This window comes from Electrophorus electricus, chromosome 22 (genome assembly GCF_041902795.1).
Source record: "Electrophorus electricus isolate QZ-2024a chromosome 22, ASM4190279v1, whole genome shotgun sequence".
NCBI classification, from domain to species: Eukaryota; Metazoa; Chordata; class Actinopteri; order Gymnotiformes; family Gymnotidae; genus Electrophorus; species Electrophorus electricus.
The window spans coordinates 14415882-14430124 of record NC_137518.1 but is presented as its reverse complement, the minus strand read 5'-3'; the positions used below and the strand labels follow the sequence as shown (position 1 = coordinate 14430124).

The 14243-nt window shown below is 43.3% G+C and overlaps 1 protein-coding gene across 5 annotated transcripts in view; it reads right to left on the bottom strand.

Moving 5' to 3' along the window:
- Positions 1 to 14243, bottom strand: part of cpne5b (copine Vb) — a 73749-nt gene that overhangs the window by 4652 nt on the left and 54854 nt on the right. For all 5 annotated transcript variants that reach the window (XR_014119374.1, XM_027023090.3, XM_081705396.1 and 2 more), the window contains 5 exons: positions 10400 to 10446; positions 9131 to 9312; positions 7525 to 7652; positions 5549 to 5651; positions 691 to 748 (listed from right to left, as the gene is read on the bottom strand). Coding sequence is in view for 4 of the 5 variants with exons in the window: in XM_027023090.3 (XP_026878891.2) it covers positions 691 to 748; positions 5549 to 5651; positions 7525 to 7652; positions 9131 to 9312; positions 10400 to 10446 (518 nt within the window). In the remaining variant the exon portion in view is untranslated. The remainder of the gene's footprint in view (positions 1 to 690; positions 749 to 5548; positions 5652 to 7524; positions 7653 to 9130; positions 9313 to 10399; positions 10447 to 14243) is intronic.

Here is a 14243-nt window from a genome sequence, read left to right as displayed (position 1 = left end):
TCAAAGATGTCACAGAAACCACACCCTTTCAGACCAGAACATGACAAGGTGTCGGAGCAGTGTACATAACTATGCACATGATCAGAGGTAACTGAAGACAGAGTCCATTAGTGTGTTAATCACAGTTTAGTGCTCTGGTGCTCTCTCCAAAGGTAATTGGTGCCCATAATGAAGGAGCACTTTGAATTTTATTACTGACTTCCAGTACAGACCCCTCTCTGCCTAAGCAACGTGCAGGGCTATCATTGGTCCAGGCGTTGGAACATCCCCTCAGTGCAGTGGAGGACACAGGTCACGTGTTCCTGCTGAACAGCGCCTCTAACTCCACCCATCACCGGCTCCATCATGCAAACAGGCCACGCGGCGGTCCGACGCTACGGCTCGTGCACATCCCTGGGTGCGGCGTGCTAATTACAGCATCCGCGGTGATTAGGCTGCACATTTTTTTAAACACTGCCCCCTGTGACCCGCCTTCCACGCAATTTCTCCACTCATGCAAATGAGCCGGTAATTGCTCTTGGAGCGTCTGTCTGCCTAATTGCGAAAAACGAGCCGAGCAGTTCTTACCTGTGTGCTTTTTAAATTCGGCCCATTCATTAAAACCTCGGCAGGGACTGTCCTTCTTAATGAGGCTAGGGTAAATAAACGTGATTTCATATACACAAAGCAGAAAAGGCAGCACGCACTTACCGTCAAACTCGGCCTGGCCAACCCCGACAATGATGATAGACATGGGCAGCTTGGCAGCCTGGGGGCAATAAAAACATTTCATTTCCATCCTGGTACATCTAGAAAGAATTTAATAAGCAAACAAGTGCATTCTAAAGGAATTAATTTGTACGGCTTTTAAACAATGGAATCAACATTCCCATATTTGATAGTTGATAGTCTGAGCCTTTGGTATGTATAACGTTTAAGCTTTATAGGAAAAATATAATTAATACCAGGGCAGATGACCGATCTGAGGAGCTATAGTATGTGACAATAATAAGCTCTTGGGTCACTTTAAAGGTATTCTTGGGTTAAACCCAATTTTAAAGCAGTTTTGTTCAGGCATTAGACCATATGTGATAGATAATGAAGTGCCTTTGGGCTGGAATCAAACTGAAAATAACATGCAAGTTATTTCTCATGCCGGCAACATGAGAGAAACTGTCCGCAAAACCGACAACCAGATGTAGATCATTTTAGTCATCTGAAAGACCATTAATTTAGTGTCTTGCATGTCCTAGAAGGGGTTACAGAGACAGTAATAATCAGGGAGAGCTGTTAGGTTGGGTTCACTCTGATGTTTATGAATGTTTCAGAAGAAACAGGCATCTCTGGATATTCAAGACAGTTATGAGTCATCTTTGATGTCAGAGTACATTTTCTGACAAAACACCTCTAATCACTTCTGAAAGGGGGGCGTCAATATTCAGGGTATGGATGGTAGTGTTTAATGGAACAGTCTGTGACATGAAGGAGAAAAAAAAAATCCGTGGGAAAAAAAGGGACATAGACTGTAAAAATGACCATTTGTGAATATTTTCATTGATATTGGGGTTAAGCAGCAGAGAGACCTCATATGAAGCCTCAGTAAGCACAGAAAATAAATAGCTTTTATATTACACTATATCCCTTAGCAAAAGTTTGTCCTGTTGCTCATCGGTTTGTCCTTTCTGCTGCCACTGGTTCGGATTGGCTGTAGAGGATTCTAGGGTGGGAACACAGGGAGAGGGAGGCGGGGCCAGTATGATCGCCACGACACCCGCTGCTCCAGCATCCCGCCCGGCAACTCCCACTCTGGATACGAGACGAAGCCGTCACGCCAAAAATGAGTCACAGAGCACATTAGCAAACATCTGACGGTACAGCCACCCAGAGAAACGCCCTGAGAGACGTGCAGAGGCCTGTCTGAAATTCATTCCTTATGTAATCAGACACCAAAACGACCGCTATATTTTGAGATTCATGAGGCTTTATATAACGACGGCCTCACACCGCAACGCTGGCTCAGACATCAATTTTGTTTACTGGCTTCAATTTTGTGTCTCAGAACAAAGCAGCAAACAGAGGTCCCCTGAAGCACGGCGGGTGAAAGTTCTTTCTTCAGGCGTCTCAAATGATGTGTGTACAACAGAGTTTACGACATTCCATGTCAGGGGTGCATGTCACCAGCATCACAGATAATTGAGCTCTGTTGCCACATTTGTGCCATCACCTCCTAACTTGAATGACAGGACAGATCCAGCATAATGAGAAAACAAAAAAGTGTCACCATTCACAACAGTCACCTTGACAACAACAACAACAAAAAAAAAAAAGTGGTGTAACAGCAGGCGCACGCACACACACGCACGCACACACACATGCACACACACACCCACGCGCACGCACGCACAAGCACACGCACGCGCACACGCACACACACACACACAGAGAGCAACAAAAAAAAAAAACAACATCTGGGTGCATGTCACACTGTCACATAAACTGTCAGCGTCATATTTTTTATTTTCTCTCATTCCATATTCAAATACCCACAGCTCAGTCAGTCATGCTGGCCAGATGGTTTATGGGATTATGGGATGTTTTTACTGAGCCACACTCTAATAAGAAAGGTCTGGTTGGGTAAAACAGCGGAGCCCTCGTTTGCGCCGAAAGGTCTTGCTCACCTTCCCTGCCTAATATACACCCTGGACCATATAAGTGTAGCACGAAACACAGCACTGCCTGCCACTGGGTGGCCTAACAGACAGCTTGGGGATGGACTAATGATGTTCGGGAACTAATGAAGGAGAGCGGAGCTGAGAAGTTTGTGCCTCGTCGGTGTGTACAGGACCTTTATAACTTCAGACAGCAGTTTAAGTCTGCTCCATTTGGGCTTCTCATCAGACACTGACTGAGTCCGTGGTACACCATGGCAGTGGGCTAGCTGGCTAATTAATTGTCCCGCCCATCACAGTAACAGTGACATTTAATTGGCCAACAGCAACAGATATGTGAGCATTGGGTGAGCCATTAGCACACTCCAGTATTCGGTCCCACGTGACCAGGGTTGCCAATTTAGAGACTAGAATTGCTAGAATTAGCAAGTTCTCAGTCCCCTTAAGTGATGTTTTCACTAAAGTGGAATGAAAAAAAAAATCTAAGGATTTTTCTAGCAACTTTTTGGTCAAACCTCAGCTAGCTTACTTTCCATAAAACAGAGTGGCCCGAGAACGAGAGGCACATCTCCCTCTGCTGTTACGGTGTTGCAAACTTCAATGCAAAGTAGCTAAATCATGCATGTCTAAAAACACACATCCTTCTTGTGGTGTGTTACCCAGATTGCTCTGTATGACACATAAAATAGGAAAGAGAGTCTTCTGATTTTCTCTCTTGGTAATCATTTTACATGTAAACACGGCTAAAATCACAGCACACCCATCGTCTTTAAATTATGGGTGATTTTGTCAGATGACGTCGCAGTTATAAAATATTTAAAATGTATATAAAATTTTAGTGGCACAGAGCAGCAGCTTGGAAATGAAAATGACTGCTGGTTGACATGTGGTGTTAATGGGCCGCATTTCAGAAATTCGTCCCGTTGTCTGACAACAGAAACAGAAAAATATGTAAATGAGAACAGCTTTACTGTGAATCTGGCTGCATTAAAATTATAGTATATGTGAATACAGTAGGAAAGAAGGCTGATACTAAAAGGCTGACACTAGCCAGCATGCCAAAAACGACGCTGTGATGCCACAAATATGCTAATTGATGCAATCTAGTGATTTTCTGAGCAGGCTTTACTACTTTTCATTTGAAGTAGCTGGCAGCAGTGCATGTGACAAACTAACACATGGATGATTATTTCCATTGTCTACTTCAAATTAGCCTTCAAGTTCCCTGAGGTGCCACTGCCTTCACTGGACAGATACGGGGACATGCTACCCCTAATAATTTATTAAATCATATGAAAATGTTTAGTTACTCTCTCCAGATCGTCTGCCAATTACTTTCTGCAAGGCCTAATCAGAAACTTCATTACACATACGATGAGAACTTTGGGGTAGACTGCAGTGTTCTTTAGCCGAGTGCTGATGAGATAAACCAGGTACAGGCTAGTAGTGCAAGGAAAAGCAATACACTGTAGGCCACTGGGGAGGGGGAGCATGAATAACTGAAATAACAGACTCTTATCAAATGCAAAACCCCCATCTCCAATCATTTCAAGGCCATGCTAATAACACGCCACAATCCGAAATTACATCGACAAATAGACGAAACGGCTACAGCTGAGCGCGGCGGCGGGAGCTCACAGTGCAGAATTGTGCAATGCAGAAAGTTTCTCCATGACCATTTGAAAGGTGAAATGGCAGCGGTCCAGAAAGAGCAGGACGCGAGCAGCCGTGTGCAGGCACGGCGTCTCCCTCATAAGTGACGCAGGCGCGCGGCTCTCCATGCAGGGCTGCATCAGCAGGTCGGCGGTTCGCGACGGCACGTCCCGCGCGCTCTGAAAGAGCGGCGTCAACGCGACACCGCAGCCCGCGCGCCCTGCAGCCCTGCGCAACACGACGCGCGCCTACGCGAACGAGCGACAACATCCGCGCTTCCGTCGGCACCTCTCGGCTGAATTTCGGCAACGCTTCTCGGACTCAAATAGCACGTTGCAATGGGCCGGTGCCGTGTGGTCACCTCTCGGTCTCGAAAAGCGCAGAAATCGGTTCAGAGGTTTAGCTAGGGTCCTCGCTACTGACACCATCTCTGGAGCGAACAGCAGGATATTTGAGGCGACGCTCAGTATTAAAATATGTTCGTGCAAACAAACAAACAAACAAACAAAATCACATCATTAAACACGATTAATCATAGTAGAAACTATCTACTACCAACCATCAGTGTTTATTACATGTGAAGTTTAAAATCTGATTCATTTGGTCCTCGCAAATATTTTTTTCCCCACTTACAGGTTTGTTTTTTTAAGTTACTCACACCGTTTTCTCCCATAGTCCCGCTTACATCACGCATCTCGACAGTCACTCCTCAAATGCTCAAATGACTTTGATTAAAAATGCATCAAGACAGCTGGTGGCATGAAAAACGTGAAAATTACTCTCGCTGGTGTTTCATGGCTGACAGAACTTGCACGCGTGATACAAAATGCAGAAGTGGCATTACTTCAGTTGATCTCCGTTGAAATGTTTTATTTTCTAAAGAAAACCAACGAAGACGGAAGAGATTCCCGGTGCGGAAGCAGGACATGTGAGACAGAGCAGCAGGCAAGATCTTAAAAGGAAGGTGTGGCTGTTCTAATGATCTGATTAACAGTCGCAAATTCCCTTTAAATCCAGTCTGCTGGGAAGTCTGGCAATTGGACCATAAAGATGTTTGTCTCCATTCTTGTGTTGTAAGATGTAGGAACATACTAAGAGGGAATTCACTTAACAGAATTCCCAGACTGGATTGGAAGCAGTCCATTAAAACCACTGTAAAAGGTGCAAGGCCACATCATGCATGCCGGATCGTATTGGCCAACGAGGACACCTTTCTTAGTGTGGGTCACTTTAAGGCCCATACTTACATTTACAATGGCCTCTTTGGTCTGGGACATGTCTGATATGACACCGTCTGTGATGATGAGGAGGACGAAGTACTGGGAGCCATCCTGGACAGCCGCCGCATACCTTTGGAGATAACAGGTGCTTTTGGAAAAGTGGAAGGACAGCATGGGACAACAGCTCGTCACAACACCGCTGGCCAGGATCCCCCGCTCACGACGCGCACCCGTGGCTTCCAGTGCACCGCACAGCCATGCGCACGTGTTCTTAGAAAGCTAGCTAGGTGTTTAAAAGAGATCGATTTTGTCGCAGGTTCCAGATCTCCAAATTTAATTTACATGCCATTTCCCCACCACCCTGCCTGCTGCAGCAATCCTTTTAGAATGTAAATGACCCAGCGCAGTGTGGATTTGCATCACCTATGCCACCCTTTGTTGTATTTGTGAAAGAATAATGGGGCTCGGTAGGTATCTGACTCTCTCAATGCCAGGGTGCACGGAGGCACATAACGCTCTAATTAAACAAGTAGAATTCAAGTCTATCGAGATGGCATTTTTAATTACTTTGGAGGGGATGTGTAATCAGTTTGAAAAAGATTTGCTTGCTTGATGCTCGGAAAGGAATGGATTGTGCAGAGAGGCTTCAGAAAATCATTTATGCCCCCTTCTTTAACTCGATGCACACTCCCCATGCTGTGAATTAGTTGCACTGGGAACACCCACGTGCACAGAATAGAATTCCAATTAGTAAGTAGGACGGACACCAAACTTACGAGTTTGGGTTCAAATAACTTGGACGGGGTAAGTTTGAAGGCTTCAAGCCTTCTCCTTGGTAATAAAGTGTTTTTTCAGCATGTCTAGTTCAAATTGGTGAGAAATATCAAATATTCAGAGCCATTAATTACGGGGTTTATTGATAATAACTTCATGGTTGTAATGCTGTGAAACAAAAACATTTTAACCTTATAGAAAGCAAAGAATAACATTACCCTAATGGTATGTAGGATAAAATAGTAAGAAAGTTCACATGAAGTCGGAATTAAATGAGGAGAGGGCTGCACTGTTTTGCGCGAAGCTTCTTCTCTTAAGCCCTGAAGTTCATGCCGAAACACCATTCCCTGCCACGTGAACCCTTACAAATGGGAAGGACTGTCCGCTATTAGATGTATTGCTTATTTCAACAACCACTGAGCCTGAAAGGGCTATGAGGCTGTGAAATTGTATAGTTGTGTCTGGTGCTGGTCAGAGTAAGATGTAATTGCCGTCTTCTGCAGAGAGCTGAACCACAGTGTCTGACACATTAGATTCTTAGCACTAGTGTGATGTGTAACTGCTTTCCTGACTGTCATGGTGTATGTCGCTATATATATTTGAGTCATCCAGGGAGTGTACAGTGTGAAAATATATATTATAGACAGGTAAGTGGTATATAATAGAATGTAGCAAAGAGAAATCCGCACAGTGGGAAGACTGGGAATGTGTCAAATGCATGTGTACTGTGGCAGCCTCGTGATAAGGCAACTCAACTACCCAGAGTTCCTGTTTGCTGTGATCTAAGATATCAAATGGCTTCAAAAGCACCATGTTGGATTTTAGATTAGCTAAATAATGAGATATTGTTTCATTCATGCAGAAATTGACATTTACAAGATACGATATCTATATCATTGCTAAAGTGTCTGTATGTAGTCATCAGTTTTACTAGAGTACACATACTGACATTTGAACAGTTTTTATATGTACATTCTTGCATTTTAAATTAAGTGCTCAGATTACACATTTGTACATAAAAACAAATTGGCTAAGGTTAACTGTGTATGAAAGTATATGAACACTAAAACTAACACGAGGTAAAACTAGTCATACGGCCCGTCATAAATGCCTTCTCCTCTCTGATTAACTCAAGGGAGTGGTGGAGCTCTAAGTGCAGACTTTCATAAAATGATCCCTAAGTTTACAACACCATAGAAGTATTCCACTGAGTGCTCTGTAATAGGTACCTGGCCACATGGTTGACAACAGGAGCAAAGTTTGTGGGCCCGTAAAGCTGGACTTTCTTCAAGCTCTGGTGGTAAGCCTCCAAGATCCCCTCAATACCGTTGCAGTACGGGTTTTCAATGTTGCCATTCTGTAATGGAGGAATTGGTTACTGCACTTTTGTCTAGCTAACAGGTAAATACTCAAATCAGTACAAAGCTATTTGTACAAAGTACAAATTCATTGAAACTGATATATATCAGTTCCATTTAATTCCATTGATTGATTGATTAGTCAATTGAATGATTTAACCAAACAGGGTGCTGAGCTGAGTAAGCACATAATGTATCAGGCTGTTCCAATGATACCCATAATTATTCATGCAATGATTTCTAATTAGTCTACTAAATGGCTTCAACTGTGTTACCGATTGGCTAAATGGGGTCTAATAGAGTTTCTATTGGTACCGATGTGTTTCCAAACCCACTTAAGACCTTCCAAGACACACACCTTAAAGAGTACATGAAACAAATAATGCCTCATTGCATTCTGATTGTTTTGAGCAATTTTTTTGTGACAAGTAGTGTTAATACAAAATAGTGCATAAGTAATGGGAGAGTGATACAGTTCTTGCTTCGATTTGAAATGAAAATTATTTGATTTGAAATTAAATGGTGTAAAACCATTTTTATACAGTTTATCCCAAAAACACTGTTGAAGTTATTCACATCCTTAATCAGATGTCGTGATTAACCTTTCAAAATGTTGTCTAGTGAGTAGTAATGTGTTCTTAACTAACACTAGACAATTAAGGATTATAAAATACCAAAGTTAGAAAGCTTTGTTAGTGAAATTTGTATCACAATAAAGATGTTCTCTGTAGCTCCATCTCATTATTACGTTGCTGTTTTAAACTTGCAATCCCTTCCTCATGGTTCACCTTTATTTTTTACATTTCGCAAATGATGTAGTAAATATAATAGTATTTTCCTCTTCTACAACAAATTGTGCTTTACATGTGTATAAATGTGCAACTAAATTAACCCATTACTTAAAAATAGGTTAGTGGTCAGTTTACAGGATAATTTCATAACTGGAAGTCCCTAATGCAATCTAACATACTTTTTCTATCTTTCTCTCGCTCTCTCGCTCTCCCTCTCCCTCTCTCTCGCTCACTCTCTCTCTAACACACACACACACACACACACACACACACACACACACACACACACACACACACACAAGCTAGAACACACAGATTTCTTGTGGAGCTGACATCATGAGCTGACAGACACTGCAAGGTCTGGATGCAACAGAGAGGGAGCAGAAACAGAGGCTCTGGTCAATTTAGACTCTCCGCTCCATGGGCCTGAAGAGAGAAGCCAAAGCCATAATTTCTCTCCAAGCAAGCATTGCTTACAGGGGGAAAAAAATGCATTTAGAAACACACAATACATTTCCCTAACACACATTGTGAGGATGTATGTAGTTTTTGAATGTGCAACATAGACGAACAAGGACCGAGGTTGTTTAGGCTGGTGAAATGAACACAAAGAAATGGGTCGGTCACAGAGGAATCCCTCTTGTCTTCAGAAGAATGCACGTGGATGTGGTGGCCCACAAACTCACCAGGGGGAATTCATGGGACACCCGTCCATCGGGCGGCAGCTTGGCCCCGAAGCCCAGTGCGGGGAACATCTTATCGCTGTCGTAGTCCTGGATGATCTCACCCACAGCTTTCAAAGCCATGGCATAGGCATTCATCTGGTACGGGTTCATGTAGTGAAGGGATGTGGATTGGGACGGATTACCTAGAGATCAGCGTTAGCGTTATGCTACGGCGGAAGAATGAAACGGCTTAGTGACTGGAGTTTGTCCAGCCCTAATGCATTTGGTTGGATGCCTCCACTGCTTCACTCAAGCAGACGTTGGCAGGACACTCTGACGCAGCATTTAGCAATCAAGCTGGACATACAGTAGTGGTCTGAAGACCCCTGACAATAATAAATCTGAATTAAAAACTTTATTTGACAATAGCTTCCGCTCAGTTTCAACACTGTTCTCTTAGCTTTTGTAATGCTGCACTTTTAATTTTTCAGCACAATTCCATAAAAGTGCAATACAATGCACTTTTATTCCTTTTAATTCTTACCTTTATCTTTATTTTTACTCATTCAAATTAAACTTCTAGCACTTTAAGTTTAAACTTTTGTCTTAGTTCCTAGTTTATTTAGATTTTTAAAATATTTTATATTCTGTTTAAACAGTGATTTTTATTTGGTCTCTTTCCATTTGCCTCTGTGTGTGAAAAGTGCTATATAAATGAACCTTTCGTACCTTATATGGTTATATAAATGCCATATTCAAAAACTAATCACACCTACAACAATGCTATTGTCTGTAATTAAAACGTAATACGTTAGAAGTGTATTTAATGTGTCCTGGGCAACCTTCTTCAGCAAATCCCCTTCAAGCACGCCACACATGTTATTTTCATTTTCACCTTCTTCACTGGACCCCATTAGGTCTGAATTATTAATAGGCCTCCACTCTAGCTACTTTCAGAAGTACAGTAATTATTAGTAATTGCAATAAGTACATCTTTCTATGTGACAGGGGGTCACATTAATCGTCAGTGGGTGTTGCTAAGACATTGTGTAGGCTATTCTCTAGCCATCTGCCCTCGGGATATAGTCAGACTCCCTGACCAGTGTTCTGTTCAGCCTAACTGAGCAGGGGTCCAACAATTCCTAGCCATTAGAATAAACTCCACTGGGTGGGAGAAGCATGGCGTTAAGAGGCTCTGCTTAGGAAAAAATAAATAGTTAAGGAGTTTTGGAACTCTAACCTTTTTACAGTTTATTGGCTACTTTTTGTATAATCAATTAAATCACTTACCGTTAGAGGCGGTGAAATCAATGGCCACTGTGAAATTGATCTGAGTCCTGGGGAGCATTGCAAGACAAACAACAACAATAACAATAACAACAACAACAACAACAACAGAAAGTCAGCAAAACAGCAAAATGACCAATGCACACAGCCCTGCTAAGCAATGGGTGGTATCAGCTACAGCTGGAATGGGCTTGGGGCTTCCACGGAGTTCCCATTAGGAGGTTTTCCCTGCTTCAGCGGAAGACCATTTCAGGCTGGGAAGAGCAGTGTCCAGCCCCACTGCCACCAGTACCCCACCTTTCCCACCCTCATTACTCTCACTGGCTCCTGCATTGGTCATGGCCACACCCACTTATTGCTTTCCAAGCCAAGTGTGAGGTGTCTCCCCCGCCCCCAATAGGTACCGGATCCAGGACGGATATACACGGACACACTAAGGCATTGTGGATTGTAGGCTACATTAAACGAAATTCCCCCACAAAACAACACCCTGCCGTGTCAATATGTGACTTCAAGAACAACACACACTAAATATAAAACGCAACTGGATACTGAGAATGGCTTTAAGACCAAACCATTATAATTGCACTGTATTGTGTTTTTCCAAAGCAGCAGTTTTGCTGTGTTAGAATTTCTGAAAGTTACTGCATTTTAAATTTGAGAGCATGTGTTGTTGTAGGATTAAAAGCGGAGCTCTAAAACTCCAGCAGTCAAACATTTCACAAGAAAATTCAACCACAATGTTTTAGTTGTACGTTTAGTGCAGTGAGGAAGTTGTGATATGGGAACTTCAGATAACACTGTTACAAAACATACAGTGTCCTTTGTAATATGTCAGAATTTTTCACTTTTATCAGGACCATAATGCAAAGCAAATCACGTGATGGAGCACTTAAGAAAGAATCTTAATCCAATTTTCTAAATTATGGAATTTGTGCAGCATTAATTTTCTTATTAGTCATGCAGTATGAAACTTAAGGAAAAAAAGCACAAGACAGGAGACCCTTAGAGATTCAAGGGATAAGAGCAGGGGACTAAAAGCCAAAAAAAAGAAGTAATACATTCGTAATGAAAAGGGTAGAAAATTGCATTAACCTTTCAAATCCCTGGCCAATACTAAGACTTTTGCCCATTTGTAACCTGGATAGTAATTATCTCCTTTATTAATTCATGAAAAGTCATGTGATTTGCAAAGGCCTTTCTACATTCATGCATGCATTAAAACACCATTCCCACAATTCGGCATTATGGGTGTTGCGCGTGGGTCAGACCCGTGTACTAAATGACTACAAATCCTTGCCAGAGAGGGTGGAATGACCTTCAAACAGTTGCTAATGCTCCCATCATACCCGCACATACAAATACTCGTCCGGAGTGTTAAAACAACTACGCTATCTTCACTAAAACTGCAACGGGTTCATTTTATAAAGAGTGAGTATCCGACACAGAACTTCCAACAGAGCTGAAACCAGACCCACGTCCACTGTAAGCCACTGCACTTTAATACTATAATAAAATGGTTAGATGCAACCTCACAATCTGATTAGTCGAGAAGCGTTCTTGAATGCATCGCTAGGGTCAGGGTGCATTTAACACTTACTTGTACTTGTACACTTCATATACAATATGGGAGCTGAATACACTGGATGACTTTATATAAGACATTTGACCTGCAGCCAGTTCAGACAACCTCTGAAGGAGGGTGTGACACATCAGATTCCGAATCTACCATGATGTTGAAAAATTTAAGTCAACTGCTGTGATGGCAGACCACTAAACCCACTGAGGGCATCAAAGAATGAAATAACCCTAATAAATAACTCTTGATTCTCAAAACATTTTAGCTTTTTGTTTTCCGTCACTTATTTTTACTTTGCTGATTTTGACCAACGTGGAATCGCCAATATTAAAACATTTAACACTAGGTTTTTTTCTTTGCCTTGTTTCTTAATTTTGTAGAACTGTTGTATAACACACTCAAGGTCGTGTGATGATCTATGACCGATGATGTTATTCGCGATAACACTCCTTCTCGCGTTCTATTGCTTAAAAGTGAAAGATGTAGAACAAGTTGCATGTGGGAAGTGCATTATACAAGCAATGGTCTGATTCTCTGACCATTAGACTGAGCTTGTATTGGTAACGATGGTCTTGTACCCTGACCCTGTAAAAACAGGAGCATTGAGAACTGAGTCAGTTCTGTGTTGCTTGGTACTCAAGATCTCATGATGGCTACGTCACAAGGGTGCATGCCAGCATCGTTTATAATTGCTCACAATGTCCCAATATGCACCGAATTGTACAAAACTTCTCTGAGAAGACATAAACGATGGCTTCTCCCAGCAAGGGGCTTGTCCGTGCTCTAGTACTCCACTAAGGAATGATCAGAGTTAGCTGTGGTGGAGACAGTTCAGGGCTCTCCACTGTGGAGGTGTCTGTTAAACGTGGGCTGAGCACCGAACAGCGATGGGATGGGACGCAGGAGGAAGTGCGTGTCACTCCAGCGGTCCCTCATTTGCCAGGTGGAGCGCAGAGTGTGTGTGTGTGTGTGTGCGTGTCATGCCAAAGAAGGTAGAAAACTCATCGCTCCAGTCCAATTACAGCTCACAGAGGCAGGTGTTCTCAGCAACGGAGGAGGCGTTCCAGGTACCACAGCACCAGTATAGCTGCTACGTCCACACACACAGACACACACAGTCCATAAAGTGTCTGATTGACAGCTTTAGTGCCTATTGCTGAGGGTTGTAATCCTTCATAATTGTAAATACTTTTTGCTTCCTTTTACCAGGACTGAAATACACCCCCCCCCCACACACACACACACACACACACACACACACAGTTTTTGTTTTTTTAATCAGACCGCATAGCTGCTCAGCCAGTAAGAAGACTCATTTCATATCCCTGCAGGAATCTGTGCTTGCTTGTGTGCGTGTATGTGTGTGTGTGTGTGTGTATGTGTGTGTGTGTCTGTCTGTCTGTCTGTCTGTGTGTGTGTGTGTGTGTGTCTGTGTGTGTGTGTGTGGGTGGACTGTGAAACCACAGAGAACAGAGAGAGAGCAAGAGATCATCTCAGTATGGCGAGTGTGTATGTGTGAAAGGAAACAGCAAGAAAGGGAGGACAGAACCCTCCTACCAGTGTCTGCGCGTACACCTTCCAGCTCCCTGTCCACTCCAAGGTGATGCGCCAGCGAGCTACTCTGATCCTCCCCTCTGCCTCCTCATTACAGCTTTCCCATTTTCTTTTCTGCTTCTCTGCTGTGCGATGCTGCACGAGCGAGACCGCACTTGATTCCCGTCAGCAGACTGCGACCCTGCAGGGCGTTGTTAGACCACCTCAGAGTCAGCTCGCCCACCTCCACTGCACACTCTAATAAAGGCGCACTACCACTCTGCTCTCGGGTACCTCCGCCCCCCTCTCTGAACCCTGGCTGATGTGCACAGTGCTTCAATCTAAGGGGCAATTCCCTTCGTTTCACCAGGGGCAAAAGAGCTTAATCAGTTTAGAAACCAAATATCACTGCACAACAAACAAAGGACCCGCAAAAGACCCCCCCCCCAACCCCTCCCTCCACACACACACACTCGTGCTTGTATTGTATTGTCAGTACCACAGTGTGTCAGATGTTGCTAGGACTTCACAGTCAAGATTTATATTGTTTACACACTCGTGTGGCAGAGGGAACTCTCCTGGTGCGCCTCTCTCACCGTATCACGTCTCCAGCTGGCCCTATAGCCCCGCTCCCAACTCCACAGTCTCCTTCTCCTTTTATCTCCATAGCGACAGAATTGCCCAGGTGTCACCTCACATTACACACAAGGCTTACGGACTGCTCAAATGTTGCAG